At 36.5% G+C, this 23,703-nt stretch overlaps 2 protein-coding genes and 1 pseudogene across 3 annotated transcripts; 1 reads left to right on the forward strand and 2 right to left on the reverse strand.

Annotated features, from left to right (window-relative positions):
• Window positions 1–748: 748 nt before the first annotated feature.
• LOC143610142 (zinc finger AN1 and C2H2 domain-containing stress-associated protein 13-like) lies at window positions 749–2,613 on the reverse strand. Its single transcript, XM_077084705.1, has 2 exons — window positions 2,515–2,613; window positions 749–1,573 (listed from the first exon to the last, which is right to left on the reverse strand). Exons 1-2 carry the CDS (start codon window positions 2,611–2,613, stop codon window positions 812–814), a joined length of 861 nt encoding a protein of 286 aa, XP_076940820.1. The 3' UTR covers window positions 749–811.
• A 3,339-nt stretch (window positions 2,614–5,952) lies between these two features.
• Window positions 5,953–7,422, reverse strand: LOC143610136 (uncharacterized). Its single transcript, XM_077084700.1, has 2 exons — window positions 6,752–7,422; window positions 5,953–6,152 (listed from the first exon to the last, which is right to left on the reverse strand). The coding sequence occupies exons 1-2, from the start codon at window positions 7,406–7,408 to the stop codon at window positions 5,988–5,990; spliced, it is 822 nt and encodes a 273-aa protein (XP_076940815.1). The 5' UTR covers window positions 7,409–7,422; the 3' UTR covers window positions 5,953–5,987.
• Window positions 7,423–16,859: 9,437 nt separating this feature from the next.
• LOC143610147 (pentatricopeptide repeat-containing protein At2g02980, chloroplastic-like) lies at window positions 16,860–22,992 on the forward strand (annotated as a pseudogene). The gene is made up of 4 exons (XR_013149540.1): window positions 16,860–17,197; window positions 21,037–21,040; window positions 21,152–22,014; window positions 22,165–22,992. The product of XR_013149540.1 is annotated as a pentatricopeptide repeat-containing protein At2g02980, chloroplastic-like (transcript).
• The last annotated feature ends 711 nt before the right edge of the window (window positions 22,993–23,703 follow it).

Genomic DNA, 23,703 nt, shown 5'->3' on the forward strand with positions numbered 1-23,703 from the left:
TTTTATCATCAAAACTAACCATGTTCTCGAGTACCACAATCGTCTTCGTAACACTATATTTGACCAAAATTAATTATTAGAATCAACTTGGGATTTCAAAACTAAAGTTTATTATCATAATCACTTGGGTTTATTATCATTAACTGTCATGGCGTTTCATAAAGGGTTGCGATTGTTCATTGCACATGTTATATAAGAAATCATTTGGTCTCATTTCACTATCGAATTTTAGCATATCACATCTCACATAAAAGAACATCTCATTCTTTGAGAAACTTTATGTTTTATTCAATTATTAATTTCATGTTAGACGCAATATTTAATCTGAAAACAGGTGTTACGTGATTAAAAAGATATCATATCAAGAAGAGATCCAAAACCACTACCCAAATGGTTAGTGCGCAAACAATTTCAATAAAATCGGTTGCAAAATGGTTCGTTCATAAAGTCACGCTAAAAGTTGGGTCACAAGTGCAATAATGCATCTTCCTGAGCTTCAATTCCTATAAGTTGTGAACATCTTAACAATTTTTCATACTAAAACTGAAATATTTTAATTTATAGTAAAACACTAAAACGAGTTGGTGAATACTTCTTACTTGAATAGTTGAATATATACTGTGACACTTCATATATATTTTATATCCTTATGTGTGTATTTTAAGGTTAAGCGTTCTAGAAAAATGCGACTTGCACATGACATGCATTTTTCCAATAAACCCATCAAAAGTGTATAATCATCAATCATTTTAAACATTTTCAAAAATGTAGTGCATGACAATCAAAAAATATAAATGACACCATCTAAGGGTTAAAAGTACCCACGATGTTCTCTTTCAACATGCTCCACAAGCGAGGCCGGGTCACGAAACCCTTTACTACATTTCGGGCACACGTCTAGCGTCGCTTTCATCACACCATTCTTCTCGTGCACTTTTTCCACATGATCTATCAAATCACCAATCCTAGAAAACTTCACGTTACAAGTCGGACACACCTCCACCTGACCACCCGTGCTCGGACCCGTACTTGGGCCCGAGCCCGTCTTGATGGTCCCACCCTGACCACGGTTGGGACCACTCAATTTAGCTATTCCAGCTTCAGCTGAGGCCTTAACAGACGAAGCCGCCTTAAAAAAATTAGTAGCCCATTTTGATGAAGACGATGATGCAGGCCCAGGTACATGGGCGGCTCGATTTGGTGGTGGGTCTTGTTTGGCCCGCCAAAATGGGAAAGAAGGTTTGGGCTTTTTAGGACCGGGGCAACTATGGTCGGGTCCGAACCTGTGTTTGAGGCAGTGATCAACGGTGCATTCACGACATTTGATCGTGTTTGAGAATGTCAAGGTTTCTTTACAACCACGAACTGGGCATTTCTTTTTGTTGGTGACTTTGGCATAGTTTGATGGGTCACAATCTGTATTAACATGCGACTCCCACGTGATGTTTGGATCTTGATCAGGGACTAAATGAACCCCCTTTGCACAAAGTGGGCACACGACAACAGTGAGATCGTTTTTGCTGGCATTGGGACATTGATGCATACTGTAACCCCGATGTTCGAGACAAAATACCTGCAAGAATGTTAATAAATTCTGAAATAATATTTTCGCATTCAAACAAACAAACATACCAAGTAAATCCTATCTCATATGAGTAAGCCTTCCACTATCTCATAAGATTAAGTGTACTATTATTTCTAGCTTATAACTACCTTTTGATATCTATAGTTTACTACTGTCATTAGTATATTTAAATATTTTCTAAATTTTCTTATATATACTTTATGTTATTTTTATGCTGTTAAAAAAAAGAACGACCTTTAGAGCCGAAGGTCTGACTAGGAGCAGGCTTTGTGTCTCATGGTTTTAAGGAAAGATATGCCCCCAGATCCTACTTTATGAGTGGGATTTACTAGACACGTTTGTTTGTTTTGTTTGTTAGTCTGTATTACAATTTTTTAAAAAGATAAAGATGATTTGTGGATATGATACACATCCATAGTTGTGTTGTCACAAATCAAAATTAAAAAGATAACGGTTACTCGGCTGGTTTCAAGTTCCAAACCTTCATAAGAACTATTAAACAGCAAAACCGAACAATACAAATCTCAAACCAACCAAATTGTTCCAGTTCAGGCGGTTTCAACTTTCAATGGTGTTGTGTTATGTTTTATTATATCCAACAAGTTAAGTTAAAATAAAAGATTTAACAAGAAATCTGGGTTTTTCAAGTGCTATGGCTTCATGTTGTATTTAGCCCTTTATCCTAAAAAATATGAGGGTTTAAAATCCTTATCCATTATATCCTTTTCCCTTAATCAATCCTAAACTGAAGTGCTAATAAAGCTAGGAATTGCCATTTTCAATAATACAATGAAACAACTTATAATATATGCATCAAGCACCACATGAACATATCGAATCACAAAAACCCTAAATAAAATTTTCCAGAAATTGGAATAGTTTGCATACCAAGATTAATAATAATAATAATAATAATAATAATAACCCACCTTGTGGCAGCAATCGCAGGTGAAGGGGAGGAAATCAATGAGCTTGCAATCGTCAACGGAGCATTGCTTCCCCAAATTCGGGATTGCCGGCGTACCCATTACTATTACGATTACTTTCTTGGTTGGATTTGATCAAGCTTTGGTTTAGGCGTTGAAACTTGAAAGTCTTTTCTCACGGCGGAATGAATGAAGAAGAATAAATCAACCCGTCAAAGTCAAACTTGAAACTCTTTCGAAGAAAAATCATATATAAGTTGACTACTTTCAAAATTTTGAGGGTGTTTGGGATTGCTTATTTAAGCTTTTTGTCAAAAGTAATTATTGGCTTTTTGAGGAGAAGTTTTTAAAAAAGTGTTTGGATTAGCTTATGTGGTTGGAAAAGTCATAAGCACTTTTTAAAAAAGGTTTGGCCTAGCTTATTTACATAAAATGGCTAAAAATGGAGGTATATACCAAAAGAAACTTAAAAAGAAAATAATACCACTTAGCCCATGAATGTGCTTCAACCTAGATTTTAAAAGCTTTCAATGAATACCCCAAGATTATAAGGAACTGAATACACCAAAAACAGTATTATGAAAGTTAGAATACATACCCTGAATTTTAAAGCTAACATTTAAAACATCAAGATTCAAGAACATACACACTGACTTACTATCCAAAACATATCTAATTCTTTTATAACTTTTAATGGAGTGGACCTTTTATTTTGCTTTTGGTTTTGGCCTTTGTTTATCTTGCCCAACTATTTCATAATATATATAAACATTACATATTGAATACCAATTTCGGTTTGACAATTCATTTACTGGAAATGTGCACCATTTTGTTTAATACAAACAAGCAGAAAAATGTAACCTGCAGCTTTAGCATCTACTAGGCAATGCTTTATAAAAGTTAAAACATGTATTTCCAGAACCAATTGCAATTATTTCTTAGCTAACTTAATATTGCATTTTCAACAGGGAGACGCGACCGAACCACTAGCCGGCTTTTAAATGGTAGGAATGCAATGATCGGTGGAGGTGGTGGCTGTAGGCAGTTGAGGCACTGTAAAGATGTGGACGAAGAACACAGGCGTCTCTATTTATTAGCTCGATATAGCTCCTTTTTAGCTAGATATAGTTATACATATAGCATTAAAGAGGTACCAAATTATGTGGCTATCGTGCAATCATACATTGTACATAAAGCTTTAAATTAAGTACCATGATGTAAACATTCATGTACAGATAGTGTGAAGTCAATTAAACATGTTTGTAGCAGTTGCGTTTGTAATACACATCAACTGTTCAAGATTAACCCGCCTTACTCAGGGCGGTTAAGCCAACTCTCATACGTGCCACGCGGTTCCTCATTAGCCGTAAACTGAAGCCCGCGCGTGCGGTTCCTTATTAGCTGTAAACTGCGCAGGCCTAATAACTAGTTCTATTTTAAATCGGTTTAATCACGCAAACTCGAATGAAGAAAAATGTTTAAAACGGAACTAGGTATATTTTTTGGTTTTCGGTTTGTTTTAAAGCAAAACCATCAGGTGTCCGGTGGTAGAAAACTCAATTCAGTACAAATAGAGAAACTTGAATTACATGTGTTGGGTTAGGGATTTTTTTTGTTTATAATGTTAATTAAGCATTTATGCAACTATAAAACCGTTGACCTTAAAACCCAAACGACTAAAATTATCTTGTTAATTTAGGTTATTTCTTTTAACGGAATAAGATTCGTTTTCAAAATGAGGAATCCAGATCGAAGAACCATGGTGTTGATTGTTTGATTTTTCCCATAGTTTGTTTAGTTTAAATTGGTGTATTGAATATCTATCAAGAATAAATAACACATGAAAATGTGCTTACCAAATCAAATATCCCTTTTTGAAAATATTTCATAAAATGGTATCACTCGAGTGTCAGATACATAAATTTTATGCAGTTGACCATTTGGTCTAACGTTATGAGAAATGAAGAGTAGAGCTTGGGACCATTTGGTCTAACGGTGTGAGGAATGAAGGGTAGAGCTTGGGACCATTTGGTCCAACAACTCAATCCCAACTCCAGGGGGGTTTACCACAGTTGTGTGGGTTCCTTCTATGGAGATGTGCCAGTGTATTTCTCTTCGTTGTGGTGGTGCGACTTCATCGTTCAAAAAGAAAAGATACATAAATTTCATATGAAAACGAGTATTGAATACTTTAAAGATGTAAAAGAAATTGGTGTTCATTATATGGGTTTGCCTTTCACTATATTTACAAAGTTATCTTTCAACTTCAATGAGCAAGAAACTAGAAGATCTCATTACGAACTTTCCACGTTGAATTGACATTATCGTTGATGGTGGGGTTTAAAGAGGTGTACCCCTATGGTATTACTCTTTAGTCCATGAACGTAAGTTGCAATAAGTTGAAAAGTGGTTAATCATTCGAGTTTAGTAATTAGCCCAACCTTGTCTCGTCAAATGGTCATGTTGTTTGTTCTTGACAAATCTTATACAAAAAAAAATGAGATGTTTAGGTCATCAAGACCGTCTTGAATCTCTTGATCAATCTTTGCATAACCACGAGGCCCATGTAACCAGCCATCTTACAAGTTTACTAGTCAGACCAGTAACCAGTTTAAATAAACTAGAAGACATTTTAAGCAACTGAAAGCATAATATATAACTAACTTTAAACAAAATATAGATCCACTTTAATATGCGTGGATGCACAATACTTAACAAAATATGATGACCAGCGAATAAGTTCGTATAATATTGCCAAAAGAAGGATTTGTTGGGGTGGAAGGGGCACCATCGAGTAGTGGCCTGCTGGCGGTGCAGGTGGTCCAGAAACACCGGTCAGCCCACACTTTTTACTCGCCAGATACCTTTACCATGTGGTATAACCCAAAGAAAAGGAAGATGCGTTGTGCATGCATGCCTGTGCAGGTGGCAGGAACACGGCGGGTAAGGGGGCGCTGTCATGGGCTAATTCAAGAACAACAGGTGACGTAGAGGCCAGCAATTAGTGCTCTGACAGGTAGTTAAGGTGCATGTGCCCCCCTCCACCCTTGCTCAATAGGTAAATTGTGAAAAACAACATTAATACCAACAGCTCAGTTTAAAAGCGCTTTATTTTTCTGAAAGACAAATATCTTTTAATCCTAGTCAGTGAGACTTGAACCCAAAACATCCACTTCTAAAACCGAACTGTCTAAAGGCTTTCCTATTTTAACAGCTTTATTTGTTATTACCAATAAATAATATGTTGTACATAAACAAGGAACATGTATAGCATTTAGAAACATGAATAGCCAAAATATAACCACATGACATGTAATCAAGAAAACCTCCATGATATTATCATCATAAAATATGTCTGCATTGCAAAAGCCAAATAAAGTAATACTCAAATAAAAAATAAATACCATAACATTAAACCAGTAAGCTGTAGCAAAACATATTCTAAAAACATAACATACCAAAATTCTAAAAACTTCTTAGGCAGGAATATCAGCAACATCTTCAACATAAGTTATTGCCTTTGTGGTTGGTTTTGCCAGCAAGTCGGTGTACTCTTGGAATGGAGACCTTGAAAACCTTGTCTCTCTCCAGAAATCAGGGGTCAGAAAACCATAAGTCTTGAGCAGACAATCAAAAGTTGCCTGCAAACAACAAAATACTCGGGTTCAAGAATTTTCAACAACACATAATGCACAAAGATGTTTAACAACTAAAACAATATAAGGTCCAAAAAAACCTTTGCTATACAATATAAGATCCTTTACTTTCCAAAAAAAATGTACCAAAACTTTAAATGAAAAGTTAAGAAACAAACCAAGCAAAATTTAAAACATTCAACTAAAAAAATCAGCACTTGACACAAAAAATGCAAAAAATAGGTTGATTTTTTAAAAGAAAACTCCCTTCAATAGTTCAAAAAAACAATATTAAAAGCTAGGAGCCTATAAAAGAATATTATCATCTTTTTAGTGCTCAAATACAAAAAATAAAGCTACAACCTGAATGGTTAAACCTAAAATACACACATAATCATCAGAACAATGCTATTAAACACTTAAAACACTATAAGACCGTATGGGGCGTTTTATTCCAAAATGGCGGGGCACACGGCCCACCAAGGCGGTTTGGGTTAATATTTTTGGTGCAACGTTACTCAAAAGCCATAATAAACCAAATAACCAATGCAATTTACCACAAAACAAAAGCTAATAACAATAACAAATTAATAAACAAAATGTACCTTAACAAAGTTCCCAAGGGTCTTAGTCGAACCGCGAGACGACGTAAACACGTCATCAATCCCCGCAAACTGCAACACCTTCTTCGGGACCCTCGCCGCCACAATCCCCGCACCACGAGGAGCCGGGACCAACCGAACCGTAACCGAACCACATTTCCCAGTAACCTTAGTCGGCACCGTATGCACCTTCCCAATCTTATTCCCCCAATACCCTCTTCTCACCGGAATCACCGACAGCTTCGCCAATATAATCGCACCCCGAATCGCAGTCGCCACTTCCTTCGCACACTTAACCCCCAAACCCACATGCCCATTCCCATCGCCCACCACCACAAACGCCTTGAACCGGGTTCGCTGTCCGGCCCGGGTCTGTTTCTGGACCGGCATGATCTTCATCACCTCGTCTTTCAGCCCCGGGAGGATTTGGTCAACGATTTGATGCTCCTTGACTGGAAGTGAGTGGAGGTAGATCTCTTCGAGCTTTGTGATCTTGCCGTCTTTCACTAACCGGCCGAGTTTGGTTACTGGTACCCATTTTTCTTCTTCAGCGTCACGGCGACCACCGCGACGGCGGCCGCGGCCGCGGTCGCCTCCACGGCCGCCTCTCCCGCCGAAGCCTCTGCCGAATCCGCCACGTTCTCCGCCTCTTTCTGCCATGGTTGGTTGCTGTTGGGTTGTGTGATTGAAGATGGATTGCAGGTAGGAAACCCTAGGATAAGAAATGTGGAAATTTATATGTGGTGGTGAAACTGAAAGCTAGGGTTGGTGAATTGGGTTACTGGGCCTGAAATAGAGACTGGGTTGGGTTTAGTTTTAGGCACATTAAACTTTATTGTGGACTCATCTGTGTTTAGCTATAAATTTTAGTTCGTGGGCCCATCCATGGCTCCTTGAGGATACCGATGCATAAACCGGGTATTTCAGAAATCGGAATTGAGTAGGAACCTGTTTTCGGAATGGTTAACAAAAACCAAAACTGGAGAAATCTGTTTCAGGTATAGTCGGGTATTTGACCGGGTCGATTTTTTACAGGGTATTTCCGGATCCGATTCCGGCGGGTCCAGGTCAGTTCTGGTTCTGGTTACGGCTCCGAGGAGAAATCCTATACCGTGTCGTACCCACGGGTTGGGTTCGAAACCGGGTATTTTGTGCACCTCTACTTGAGGAGTCGAATGATACAGATTTCGGTCGGTATTGGGTTAAGGTACCTGACCAAAACAAACAAAAAAACAAAAAAAAAAAAAACAAAAAAGACAAAAAAAAAAGTTTTGCAACCGCAAACCGTCGTGAATTTGGTTGGCACTAACAGTAACAGACAATAAATTGAATACCCATATACAATATACGTATTTAAAACAAAAAAAAAGTGTGTTAGCAAACCAACACGAATTGGTTAGTATCAACAGTAACAAAAAATAAAACCATGCCTTGCGGCGGCAAGCCGACAAGAATTTGGCACTAAATCGTAAACATATGATTCAAATGAGAAAAAGTAATTAAAAAAACAAAACAAAATAATAATAATAATAATAATAATAATAATAATATAAGTGTCAACTAGGTGCTGCTATATATGTGGGTCAATCACGTTACAGCAACACGAACCCATGAGACTTAAACTTATATTATGCAAGTAAACCCTCGTGTTGCAGTGAAGCAGCGACGCAAATTCGACCAGGTATTGGTAAAAACCCCTCATTTTGGGTGTGAATTGACGCGAATTCGCTTGATAATGATTAGGCTCATGACGATTTGACCGGTATTGGTTAGGTTCATGACGATACTGGAACTAAATCGTATATCAAATAAAAACGAAAACTAATTAAAAAATTCAAAATATATAAACCACATACAAAATTCAAAAATAAAAATGTGTCAAAAAACTTAGGGGTTTAAAACCAAATAAAAATAAAAAATAAAAAAAATACCTTTGTGAGATGTTGGACCATATGTAAAATTTGAAATTATATACTAGTATAATTTGAGAACTTTGATGCCATAAAAAATGTTATTTTTGTTTTAGTATATGTAGTAATGGAGCGGAGTGTTTGTTTCAATTTTTTTAGAGAGATTTTTGTGTTTGTTAGAATTTAGATTGTTTAAGTTTTTTAAGTGTGTTATTTATGTTTTTGTGTATCTTAGAATGGTTTGTCTTTCAACATAACTTTGGTGTGGACCGGATAGTTGTGTTAAAAATTAAAGCGCACCGCATTTTGTTTTAGTATTGGTATAGTAACGAAACTGACCGAATATCAATTTTGTTTTTATTTTTGTTTTTGTTTTCATTTAGTTCGGGTACGTAACTAACGTGGCGGAGACCAGCCAAATTGGTGTAGACTCATTACCCCAACACCCGGGATCAACAACGCTTCTGTTTTACCAATGCACGAGCTTTACTGACCGATGCCACCCCATTGGTCCACCTCAGTTTCATAATATTTTTGTTTTATTTTTTATTTTAGTTCCGATACCATAACGCACATAACCAAAACTGACCAAATTCGTGTCGACTTACTGCTTCAAAGTCAGGACCTACAATGCTAGGGTTTTATGAACGCCTGAGTTTTACCAAACCTACCCGACACAACGCGCCAGATAAAACACTAGTTAAATTACAAAAAGAAAAAGGCCCAACAAAAGAGTCGAACCCGGGAAACTAAGAAGAGTCGAAGAGAAGAGAAGACTCAATACATATAAATTTATTCACAAAATAGAATGGCCAGGCTTAAAATTTTCAAACGAAAACAGGTAAATTTACACTACGCATAAGAATTTTTGGACGAAAATGCATAAATATACGCTACTAAGCAAGAAAAACGGGTATGACCGGCACCCGGGCCACAATACAAAGCTTAAGCTTCCCTCTTGCAAATAAGGAAAGGAAAGGTAGTTCTAATACAAATGTCATGCAGTTGGTGTCGATAATGACATATAAAATGATGTAAACTAACACAACTCATATGAGAGTTTAAGACGATACAACATTTTAATTAATAAGCTCCAGAGCATGCTAGGCTATCAACTACTGCGTACCTCTTAGTGTAACACTAGGACATCCGAGCTATACAATGTTTTATCGATCTGTCAAATCTTTCATGATATAAAAAAGTCTAAGAAGAATATAGTGTAATGTGATAGAAAACTAAGTTCTACTTCTCCCATCCCAACAGCTACCTCTCAATGACTATTTACAAGTGCGACACACATGTACCGAAGGGGCGATAGTTCATTAGTTCATAAATTGACACTTTGTACTAGTGGCAGTAGCTAATACATACATTACAATCCATTCACAAGCAACAATTGTCACAGTGATGAGGAAAGACAATCAATGTTAATGTTTAGCCTCTTCCATGTAGAATATTATGTAAGCAAATTCTCTAACAAACCTCCTGACAAGCATCAATGGCCAATATTTTGTATATGAATATGCGATTATATGTCAGTTTGAATTGAACATCTTCAACGGGTCTAAATGTTTGTAGGGGAAAAAAAGAGCATTTATCATTACAATTACCCTGCGTGTTCAAAAAGATGGCATGCAGCAAGACATCACAATGCGGGTCTCATATAATATGTTATATGTTGTATATTTTGGTTAGTCTATAACCCAAATCAATCAATTGAACAAACAAACCTGGTAATCTTGTATGCGATTGTATGATAATTAAATAGCAACCTGGATTAATCTCTGAATCGTGAATTACTTTCAGATAAACCTATTTGCGGGTTACACGCAATGATTTATCGGATAAGACAGAGATTTCTGCACATGGAATTGAATTTTGATTGTTCCATTTGATGAAGATCAAGAGAGAATCAAGTAACCGTCGTCCTCTCTTCTGTATATTCGATTAAGATCAATATGGCTATGAAAATCATCGGTTTATTAAAACCAATTACATGAGCCCAAGTAATAATCCATTACAAGCCCATTTAACTTTATATTTAAGTCCATATTTAAGTCCAAGTAAATAATTACTTAAGCCCAAATAACATTAGTATTAAATTGAGCCCGCACTCCCGCGTCACCTAACTCGTTTAATCTCTTATGTTATTTCTTCAATCGACAAGTTAATCCAATAGCACCAAAATAACCAACATTATATGCATTAACGTACACGAAGATTTGGTAGTAGAGTTTGTCATGTAGAATTTAAACATGCGCTTGATGGAATAGTCACAGATTAAACTGAATACCCGGTAACACCTGGCCATATGGTATCAAATTACTAAAATAATAATCATATCTAAAAAAGTAGCAATTTAAACGATTTTCATTTTCTCGATCTACAATCAAAAGGCTTAAAAAAGGTTATCAACATATATATTATAACTAACATGGGAATCTGAGTTTGGTTGATTGTAGCAGCTTTAACCATAAATCGACAAAATCCTCACTACCAAACTCACACGGCTCTCAACACATGATCCAAACATGGGGGGGTTCCCAACAACAAATTGTTATTGTTTCTATCATTTATAGAATCCAAAATCTTTTCTAATTGCATGATTATTAAAAAGGGTCCTGCTATAAGCACTCCCAATACACCCCTTATAGGGAGGGCTATACGGGGATTATACGGGCTCTATACACCCCGTATAGGATTATATGGGGCTTATAAGGGACCCGTAGCCCTATACAGGGCGCGCATTGATGTGTTTTTTGTTAGCAAAATGGGAGTGGTGTCTCTAGAATTCCCCTATTAAAAAACTAGTTTCATCATTGAAGAGGTAGGTCCCAGCAGAGCCCAGTTGGACCCGCAAGACTCACCTTGAAGAGGGACGTCTGCGCGAAGACCAACTGGTTCCGCAGGACCCACCATGCTCAGAGAGATGAAGACCTTACGCGCAGTACGCCAGCTGTTCCCGCAGGAAAAGCCTCCCAATGGTAAAGTACCCAGCCTGTTCCCGCAGCTGCGGATACAAGCCATCAGGGAAGGCTACCCGCACTAATAGTAAGGCTACACGCACAAGGCACTAACTCTCAATAATTCAGTAATGTCACCTGAAGAAGGAATGAGCAAGGCGGGAATACTCCCGCCCAAATGAGCCAGTCCGTACGCTTCTGGAAGATCTTTTGTACTATACCTGCCAAGGTATGGACAAAATAGACAAGATCTGACCAAAGCAGCCCATGAACCAACCACAGGGTGACAGCTCACCGACAACAGTACGAGGAGGAGCACGCTCTAGTACAAAATGTCACTATCAGCCGCTGCCTACCCACCAACCCTCATCGTGGCACGTACATAGCCTGTAGTTTGTGGAAAATGAATAGTACACAGCCGGCCCTGTCACTATCAGCCGCTGCCTACCCACCAACTACCAGCATGGCACATACGTAGCCCACAGTTGGTGGAAAAGGAATATTATACAGCTGGCTGTACCTGCTTGGAAACCTACATTCGGCTATAAATACTCCAACACCTTGGAACGGTATCAGGATCTCAGATTATCTTATACTATCACATATCATTTGATATTATCTTATCTACTCTAGCTATTTCTCTTAATATACACTTATATTCAGAGCAATCTAGTCTGATTCTCACGCCGGAGGGTGGTCACAAGGAGGTACCCCCCCCCTTCTCAGTGACGAGCTCACGGTGTCTGTTTTGCAGGTCATCAGAAGAATAACCATCTTTGCCGGACCTAACCCTCGTGGGAAACATCTATTTAACCCTAAGATTATCCTTAATCTGCCGGGGTCACTTAGTGTTTCTTCAATCATCATCATCATCATCATTTTTTTAGGTTACAACACACGCATGTCTATATGAATTGGGGGTTGTGTATCTTTGGAATTTGAACTTACCGTTTAACTGTGCGTTTATGTAGTCGGCATCAAAGGCGACAACTTTCCGGTTGCAAGATGCAACACTGAGATCGTAGCCACTAGAGCAATCGACAAATATATATTATACAATATGTCAAAGCATGATGTAAGTGATGTTCGGACACGAGTAAATGAGTTAGCGTCATCTATTAACATTGTTTGTCTCCAACATCTGCTTATTGTCACCAAAGGTCATTTGATCTAGTCATACTAATCTGTTAGAAAAATATATCACACCTTAAATGATGAGTGTTAAAGTCCTATGGTAGACAAAAGATATAGATTTAGTAGTAGAATAACATATATGATGTGTAAGTTAGCCTTGTTGAAAAAAAGCATCTACCTGTTGTGTTGTCAATGCCACCACCATTAGCGCCTCCACCCACTACCACTATCGCCACCTACCACCACACCTACCACCACACCTCCATCATCGTACTAACCACGGTAAAACTGTTGCAGCGGATCCTATTATAATAATTTCATTTTCCTAAATCAACTCATAATATACCAAGTTCATTTTGGTCATTAAAACCCGTTTTTGACTTGAACCAATTTATTACTTTCTAATCAAGCCTTTTGACTCCGACTCACTCAGTACCAAAAAAAAACCACCTTTTTACTCAAACTCATTTTGATCAATCACCCAACCCACCCGTTTTGCCATCACCACAACACTCAACTGTAAGAGTCTCAAGCACTGCCAAAGTCATTGCTAGCAAGTACCTACATTGATAATTCAAGCATGGTGTCAAACATGTCGGGTTTTTATTGGTTTATGGTTTGGTGACACTAAGTGACCGTTTGGATATATTCGGATTGTGCTATTTTAGTTATTTGCAACATCAAGTTTATATTTGTTCATAATGAAATTTAATTATCTTAAGCAATTATAAAAGTTGATGTTGCACTTTATTTAAATATTTGTTTATACGTTAAAATTTAACCAAAATTTGTATGATCATGCATTTTAGAGAGGCTACTTTTAGACCTATAGGATTTGGTGCTTATGAGATGCTTCAAATTTTCACACTACTTTTTCCAACTTTTGGTGTCCATTAATAGCCTTTTGGCTTTTTGCCTTTTCTACCGGCTATGCCTCATAAAACGGCACAATCTTGGGTATTGGTTGGAGGAAAGTAAAATCAAATTTGCAATTTGGTGCATTTAATTTCGGATAAAACCACGTTTTCTACTTGTACTCCTGTTTTTGGCATTAATTTAAACCAATATAATAACATGAATTCAAGAACTCGTCTCTAAATTCGGTTAAGATTAATTAGCAGTATAATATTAGTACTTCACTTCCAGATTTACGTACTTCACCGCCAGTGGTGGACCCAGGATTTTTTGCCAATGGGGTCCCATATTTTCGGTGTTCAAATTTTTCGGGTCGGTCGTTGTTCAGGTCGGGTCGAGGCGAATAACATGATAAAAAACAATATCATAATAAAACTTTCTTTTCAATCATCACTACCTGAACGGGTCAAAATGGGTCGGGTTGACACATAAACACTTTGTTTTCCCTTTCTTAAACATTTTTGAGATAGAACCTAGATCCACCCTTTCATAAGCATGTGTTGAAAACCATTAACTTAAACTAGTGAAAAATAAAACTGATATTTTAAAGTGTTTGAATGTTTCTAAAGAAAACCATGCATAAAGTTGAAAACAATGATATGTATTTTAGAGGTGTTTGAATGTTTCCAAAGTTATCATTGCAACATTAGCAATCAAATGATTGATTAACACTAAAAATTAACACAAAAAACCAAAAACTAAGCCTTGTAAGACTTGAACCCATGACCTTTCAAAGATAAAACAAGGGACTTTCCACCAGACCACATCAACATTAATAGTATGGGTTCCAAGTATTAAATCTTATGGGGTCCTCAAAAAATTTAATATACCGCTTCTAATAAATTTTTAAAAAACATTGGTGTCCCGGGACCCCGATCCACACTATGTGGGTCCGCCCCTGTTCACCGCCCAGATTTTGATCTTAGCGGGTTCTCTAATAAGGACACCGCCCCCCCTAAAGCCCAACATGTTGTGGCGAGTGCCTTATTTAGTGGAATCGTCAAGAGTTTAGAAGTGAAGTTTGATCTATCCCCTCGCCAAAAGGCGGTGTTTGAATGCCTTCGGGCTCCTCGGGCTCAGGATTTTCTAACGGCTATTCCCATTGAAGGATTAGGCCAACGTATGTCGGGTTTGGAGTATCGGGCTATCCTTAAGTACCGGTTAATGATCCCTATGTTCCCGACGGATGAACCTTGCCCAATTTGTCGCAAGGTCTGTTTGGATTCTTTTGGTGACCATGCGGTGCATTGCAAAGAATTGCATGGCTTTAAATACAGACATGATCTGGTTAAGGATGTTCTGTGTGATGTTCTTAAACGGGCAGGGATTTCTGCTAAAAAGGAGGCCCCTGTTAACTTTCTCACGGATCCTATTGAAGGGAGGTCTACTTTACGACCAGCTGATATTCTTGTGTTCGGGTGGGCAGGGGGGAAACACGCCTGTGTGGATCTTACAGGAGTGTCTCCTCTTGTTGGGCTCAGGGACCGTGGGTTTGTTGTGGGTCAGGCTGCGTTGAAGGCTGAATCGGGCAAAGTTGTTAAACACGAGAAAGCTTGTTTAGATAATCAACATGTCTTTCTACCATTTGCCTTTGATACATTTGGTTTTCTGGCTCCAGAGGCTGTGAAATTTTTGAGTAGGGTTCAGCGCGTCGTACACGGAACCTCTTCAGCTTCTAGGTCTCAAAGCTTCGTTTTTAGCAGGATTGGCTTTGCTGTTCAAAAGGGGGTTGCGGCGCAGCTTGTTGCCCGTTTGCCTGCCACTTTATTGTAATCGTTTTATAGTAAATTATATAAAACTAAAAGGGATATTAGTACTGTCCACTGTCCTATATACAGTAGAAACTCGATAAATTAATACTCGATTGTTTAATAAACTCTCTAAGATAATATTTTTTGCCGGTCCCGACTCGGGGATAGGGTGCTAAATTAATAATTCGCTAAAATTATAAGATAATACATTTTTGATAATTTCTTTAGACCCCATATAAAATATAAATTAATAATTCCTTCTATATAGCATATTACATAAATGATTTATTAAGGTTTCTTGAATGACTCAATTGTCTTTTATTTTTTGTTGAAATCAATTTCCCCTTGAATCTCGTCTCTAATTTTCCTTAGCATGGTAAGAACTTCTGCTGTTGTTTTCTCATAGCTCAACAAGAAATTGTTCAATGTGATTGCCGCTTTAATAGCTTCGTTTCGCGAAGGGGGCTCCATTGTAGAACTTTCATCATCTTCTTCATCGATATCATCTTTATTAATTCCAATAACGCTTTCAATAATTTCTTCATCAGTCAACAACTGTGCAACTACATTTTCTTCTGGGTGAGTCAGAACATTCTACTATAAATTAATAAAATATTAATTAATATATAACTTAATAATTATTAATTTATCGATTAATTAATAACTCTTTTAATTAATAAATTTTGGTGGTCCCAAATGTATTATTTTATAGATTTTCTACTGTATATCGGAGGTGTCTAGTTAAGCATATCAATTTTAGCACACATTTTGTGCAAGATTTGTCCCTCTCAGTACCCCAACATACTTACTATAGCTTAAGTACCGCATGACTGATAGACATACCAATCAATAAGCATACACCCTCAGCTATAAACAAAAGGTCAAATGCCGGCCCTCAAGATAAGATGCTCTAAATTGTCGATGATGTGATCTTATAATGTGGCTTACTTAATTGTCAAAGTTTAACCCCGTTTCCTTCGACTGTTAAATCTATTTTTTTGTATAGATTCAAACACAACATACATGATCATTCCAGTTCATCTAGGGCTAGAACTTCCAAAAGAACCTTGGCAACATCATTTTTGAGTAAACAATTATAAACCATCGTATTCAACTCGTATAATACAAAAGTTTCTAACCTATTATAAATACACACACATGTGAGTAAGCATTAAATAAATATGAAGATAAATATTTTATCCAATGTTTACCATTCTTTTGTAGTGTAAATCTCAGAAAACGTTGTTGTCAATTTAATAAACTTACAAGGGTGAGAATGCAATTTAATTTCACGACAGTCAACAACCTTTATTTGACAACACCACCCTTTAAAGTTTAAACATGGTCTATGTTTCATTCACTCTCTCTCACACTCACACTCACACTCACACACAAAACATTAATAAGTTTGGTTATGATAATGTTAACGTTAAGACTGATGACGGTGGAAAGATCAGCTGACAATAACCAGCTACCACCGCTGGTATTAGTGGAGCCACCACCTGCTTCCGAGAGCCATTCAACGCACCGGTCCATTGAGACACTGGTGGTGGTGCTGTCGGTGATAACCATCGTGGTAGTGATAGCAGGGTCCATAGCAAAGTTATGTGGAGGTGATCAAGAAGTTGAAGGATGCTTAGAAAGCAGGTGCAGAAGTTGCCTTGATGCAGGCGTTTCATTTGCACCACCACCACCTCCGCCGCCACCGGTGGCCGTGGCAGTAGAAGCACCACCACCAAAAGATGAAGCAAAACCATCAAAAGAAGAAGCAAAGAAGTGAAGAAAACGAGTAGGATAGTATATTGTGACTGTGAGTGTGTTTTTTAAACTTTTTTTTTTAATTTCTAAATTTTATAGGGTTTATTAATTAATTCAATTTTACTAATTTAGCTACTTAGAAAAAGCTACTTGTTTTATATCATCACATACATTTATACCACCTAAAATAGTAATTATAAGAGAAAAGTAAGCAAGAAATAATTTTTTGATGACATAAATTACATAAGATGCTCAAGTGTCTGAATTATTGTCTGATAAATAAGAGATGAATTGGTTTTTGTTTATATGAGGATATGTTTTAGAAACTCAATGTGTGAAGTATCTGTCATCTACAGGGCCGGCTCAATATATTCGGAGGCCTAAAACTAACTAAAATGTTGAGGTTTTTTTTTCTTTTCTTTATGCGTATAGACGTGTAGCACTAGAGAGTATCCAAGGACTATGTAATATAGATAATTTACAATTATAATGGATATGAGACAATCCTCTTTAGGCTTGTGGTCATCACTGAGTTACTAATTCTAAAAAAAAACTCTACTTTCATAAACCTATAATACGTAGTCCCTATTTAAGATTGGGGCCCTGTAAAACTGGAGGCCTAAGCATTTGTCTCATTTAGCTTACCCACGAAACGATGGTAATCTAGTTAAACTATAAATTATTCGTTTAGACAGTTCACTCAGAAGCTAATGATTAAATTGCTAAATTATCTTTTTATTGATCAGCAAACTCATACATCCTCTTTGACCTACTTTTAAATAGAACTTTTGCCCATTACCAGACAACCATTAACCTCATGGAGAGGGACATACAAATTTCCATACACTTTTATATTGGTAGGCTACAAGCCTTTGGTAAGCGATAAACTATTTATGGTTTGAATTTAAAACATTGATTTAAAGTGTAAATACATTAAATAGCACAAGTTAAATTTATTAAATGATTTGAAGATCTATAATTAACTTATAAAATGTGTCATTTTATGAATACTTTTAGATGATCACTAATGACTAAAGAGTAATACTGAATAAAGAGACATTATTGGATTGTGGAATCCAATATGGACTAAACTGGTTACAAAATGTCGACATTTAGAATTTCATAGATTTTAAATTTTGTGTTTGGATACTCTTGTGTAACAAGTTTCGACGGTATTTATTGTGTATGATTGCATCATATTTTTATTTGAGAGAAAGTGAAGGTTTTGGTTGAAGATAGCAATGTCACCTTTGTCATTAAATTACTTCGAGTTATCGGTTTCGGTTTTTATTCGTTGATGGTAAAAAAAAAGGTTTGAAGATAAATTATTGAATATATATTATACTTGAATCCAGCCGTTATATTGAATAAAGGGATTCAAGGTATAGCCTTTTGAAAGTGTGGAACAAACCGTTATAAATATATGTTTTGTACGAGTAATGCTCTAGATTCCTCACCTCTAAAAATAGTACTAATTACAACATCATGTGTATTTCTCACGGTATAGTTTTATTTAAATATAATTTTATTTTTATATCATAACTTTTAATATAAAATTACATGTATATTGCTAGTGTGTTAAATAAAACCGACTTTTCTTATTTTTATTTATGTTATGATAAAAATTTTAAATAAAGTGAGTTAAAGAAAATGTAAATATATAACAGAAAGTGATCCAAGTGATGTAACTAGTAACTACATATTCAACTACATATTCTCTCCCTCTAAACAAACTATATCTTTTAACACATTCTTTAAACTACTCATAAGCTACACGATTAATGTTTTGACATCCAAGAGATTAAAAGCTTATTCAGCCTTTTGATACTGACATACCAATATTTTGACATCCAAGGGATAAAAGCTTATTCAGCCTTTTGATACTGACATACCGCTAGGTTAAAAGCTTTTTACTATCTAAACAAATTACTAGTAGGAAATAAATATAGTTGTATGTGTGAAACGTAAACAACACTCGATAATATAGGGCGGTTCGGTTCGTGATCTCATGGGGTGGCTTAGAGGAGATGAAGATAATAAATTAATTATTATCATTATCTTTTTAGTTTAAAAGTTTGATTTATCTTTTATTATTTAAATTTTAGAATTCGTATTATAGTCCAATAAAGTGTTTGAGTTGTAATAGGAAACTAAATGTAAGGGTTATAAAAGCCCATTAGATTATTGATTGTTTGTAGTATGTATTTTTGTTTTCTCAACTAATAAGAAGAGGAGTAGCAGGCAGTTCTGAATTGTTGGTGTTTGATTTGTTCTGTTACCCACTTGCCAAGTTCAAGAGTATGTACTTAAATAGAATCACTCTTTTATCTTTCAACAACTTTCACTTACCAAATGTATAGAGAAAACTTGTTAATTATAACATGGATAATTTAATCAATTATACATATTTTATCTTGTAATGCGTATGACATATGTAAGACTAACATTAACAAGATGACCACTAGCATTTAACAGACCAACTTTTTGTTTAGTCAAAAGACCTTATCATTAGGACATATGTAAAACCTAGTTCAAATGATACGTATATACTTGCAAAAACCAGTGCACAATTAGCTTCACTATAATGATAGAAGAATTTTTCGTGTGAATAGACTATGCCGTAAAAAATTGTGTTAAAGAAAACGCCAGTGAGAATGCACATTGTTAAGAAGAAAAAAAATAACGGCCATTCTCTTGTGATAGAGATCGGTATTTATACTTATACATGTATGTGGTATCGATACTGTCTTTTGGAGTCTATTATTATCCCAGAGCTTTGGCCATGGTAATGCACGATGCAACATTTGTCTTGGCTTAACTAGCTAGTAACCCTGGAGCAAAAGTCTAGTTATTAACTTATGTCCTGATACGTACAAGGTATTGCATGCAACTTTGAGCTATAAAGAAAAGTAAGTCATCCACAGATCTAACTCTTTGGTCCAACATAACATTTCTTCCCGATCGGATGTTTGGCTATGGAGGAATGCTAATCAAGAATCTGGCCCCGTTTTTTTGGTAAAAATTGTAAGATGGGAGCTAGACAACAAAGATTATGATCAGGAATATGACTTTACGTTTTGGCACCAACGGATACCGATCAAAGTGAATTTTTCTTCATTTGGAGTGCAATGCTAAATAAAATCTCAACAAATACGGCGTTAGTTTTAAGGGGTAGAAATGTAATAGATGCATATTCTTATGTGAATTTTTTCTAGAAACTTCAACACACCTTCTAATTCATAGTAGCTTTGAACACTAATTTGTTTATGTTCTTCGGGCTCTACCTACTAGTCAGAAGGTTCCCATTTTTATTTTTAACATACTAGCTTTTGAACCCGTGTATTACACGGGATTTGTCAAATGATAAAAATTAATAAGATCCGTTATTTGAAATAAGACACAAAATTAAAGATAAAAAGAATTGAAATATATAGTAAAAACAATAAGAAATCTGTAATCTCAATTTTACAAAGTTGAGAAAATCTCTTTATATTTTAAACACAACATTTGTAATTTTACCATAAGGACTATAAACACAAGCAACATTTGTTATTTTATGTTTCTTTTTTTTTTCCTTTCAAATAATTCATTTTGTTCATTTATATATTAACAAATCTTATGTATACATGGTTCTAGGAGTTAGATAAAATAACAAATATGATAAAATGAATTTATTTAGATTTACACTCATAGCTTAATTCTTCTTTTAATTCTATAAGTTAATTTTTTTGTCAAAATGGTTTTAACCCTTAGATGGCTAGAATGAAAGATACGAGAGATTAAAGAATTAGGAAAGAAATTTAAGCTAGACTTGAATATAGTTATGACACCTAAGCACTTTTGTTTTTGTTTATTAGAATTGTATGATAAGATAAGATTCGAAAAAGTCATCTATCCAGAGATAGACCTGCTAGAGGCTGTTTGATAGTGTATTTATGGGTCGCCTCTTAATTTCAACAAAATACATGCAAGCAAGCAGAAGAGGTGGAGGAAGAAGAGAAAGAGAGAATCGCATCTCTAATCCGAAGATGTCCAAACATGCGAGTCCTCATCCTCACTCGATCTTCCTTCTCTCTTTCCAAACTCATATCCTTCTGTGCACTCTCACCTCTCGGCAGCATCCAATACGCCCAAAGATTACTCTTCCAAACCCCAAACCCAAACATATTCTCTTACAATTCCCTCATTAGAGGCTTCTCCCATTCCCAACCTTAATCACCAGAGGCCACCCAAATCCAAACACCTACACACTCGCATTTGTCTTGAAATCTTGCTCCATCGTATCAGCTGTTTACGAAGGCCGTCAGGTTCATTCGCGTGTGATTCGATCTGGGTTTTCGTCCAATTCGTTCTTGCAGTCTTCGCTGGTTAATTTCTATGCCAAATGTGAGAGTATTGGTTATGCACGGAAGATGTTCGATGAAATGCCTGAGAGAAGTTTGGTTGGTTGGAGCGCTATGATTGGTGGGTATGCTAAAATGGGCTTGTTTAATGAAGCGTTGGGTTTGTTTTCGGATATGCAGAAGGCGGGTGTGGTACCGGATGAAGTGACAATGTCGAGTGTGGTATCGGCTTGTGGTGGTTTGGGGGCGTTGGATGTTGGTAGGTGGGTGCATGCTTATGTTAAGAATAGAAAGCTTGTGATTGATGTTAAGCTTAGTACCGCGCTGATTAATATGTATGCGAAGTGCGGTTGTGTGGAAGAAGCTAAGGAAGTTTTTGATGGAATGCCTGTCAAAGATTCCAGAGCTTGGAGCTCGATGATTGTCGGGTTTGCGATTCATGGGCTTGCAGAGGATGCTTTGAGCGTATTTGCACGTATGGAAGAAGCTAAGGTATTGTAAACAATAAAACGAACCAGTTTCAATGTATAGGGTTACAACCCAATTTCAGCCCTGCAGGTCGGGTCCAGTTCGGTTCTTGCCAAACCAGTTTCATTACCGATACTTTATTTTTTTTAAAGGTGATTGAAATTTTGTTTTCAGGTGAAACCAAATCACGTAGCATTCCTTGGTGTGTTACAAGCATGCGCCCATGGGCAGCTAGTCAACGAGGGTCAAAGACACTGGGATAACTTACTCGAGTCGGGAATACAACCATCAATAGAGCATTATAGTTGCATGGCCGATCTATTTTGTCGGGCCAACTTATTTCAACAAGCCTACACATTCATTGAAAGCATGCCCATTGACCCAGACCCGGTAATCTGGAGAACGTTTCTTGTAGCATGCAAGAAAAACAAGAATATAGAGAAAGGAGAGTTAGTCGGTCAGTAACTACTCTCGTTAGAACCGCTTAATCCTGACAATTACGCCCTATTATCGAGCTTATACGCAGCTTGTTCACAATGGTCTAAAATGGGACATTTAAGGAAACAAATGAAAGAAAACGGGCTCAAAACGGTACCCGGATGTAGCTCCATAGAACTTGATGGAACCGTGCACGAGTTTGTGTTAGGAGATTGGTCTCACCCCGAGTTAAAGGACATAAAGGAAGCGTTGACTGATATTATGAGACGGGTTGAGTTATCAGGCCACAAACCGGATGGGTCGGGTGTGCTTCATGATGTGGGTGATGAAGTGAAAGAAGAGGCTCTTTGTGAGCATAGTGAAAGGTTAGCCATTGCGTATGGGTTGATGAAGACGCGGGCCCCGATGGTGATTCGGGTTGTGAAGAACCTTAGGGTTTGTGGGGATTGCCATGAGGTGACCAAGATCATTAGTAGGGTTTATGAGAGGGAAATTGTTGTTAGGGATAGAGTTAGATTTCATAGATTTGTTGGTGGAGCTTGTTCTTGTAAGGATATTTGGTAAGAGTGATTAGTGAATATTATTTGTTTGTTGGAATTACATTTAATTTATTTTTGTAGTGAATTACTTATGATTTAGGGCGTGTTCGTTTCACGGACTTTTTTTAAAGGTTTTGGAATTGGATTTGGAATTGGAATTGGAATGGAATGTTTGAGGATCCCTATCATGTGTTTGGCTGGTTAATATGTATTGGAATTGGAATCTTCTTCATTCTCGGGGGTTTTTTTTTTTGAAGAACGATGGAAACGGCGGAAACGTTTTAGTTTTTTCACATTTTTCATTTTTGAGTTATGATTTTTTTATTAATTTTTTTGAATTTTTTTTAGAGGGATTTTTACTTTCCATAACAATCCTTATAAAATAGGTGGGATTTTAAAATCCCATGAAATGTGGGATTTGATGGGATTTAGTTTCCATTCCCATTCTTTCATTTAATGAAACGAATATATCAATTCATAGGATTTACAATCTCATTCCTTACAATTCGTTCTAAATCCTTGAAACGAACAAGACCTTAGGATATTCATTTTTACATGTTAAATAGAATTTGATACTTGTTTTTACGTGCTAGACATGCATCATGCACTAAGTGACATAGATTCATTTAACGTTTTTAATTTTCAAATAGAAATACGAGTAAAAAAATCTTGCATCGAGCACCGCTTTATCTTAATAGATATAAAAACAAAGCTAAAAGAAGAGTTGTGAGTTGTT

Source organism: Bidens hawaiensis, unplaced genomic scaffold (genome assembly GCF_021521415.1).
Source record: "Bidens hawaiensis isolate Kalapana, Puna unplaced genomic scaffold, B.hawaiensis_p1.1 tig00024436_1, whole genome shotgun sequence".
Lineage (NCBI taxonomy): Eukaryota > Viridiplantae > Streptophyta > Magnoliopsida > Asterales > Asteraceae > Bidens > Bidens hawaiensis.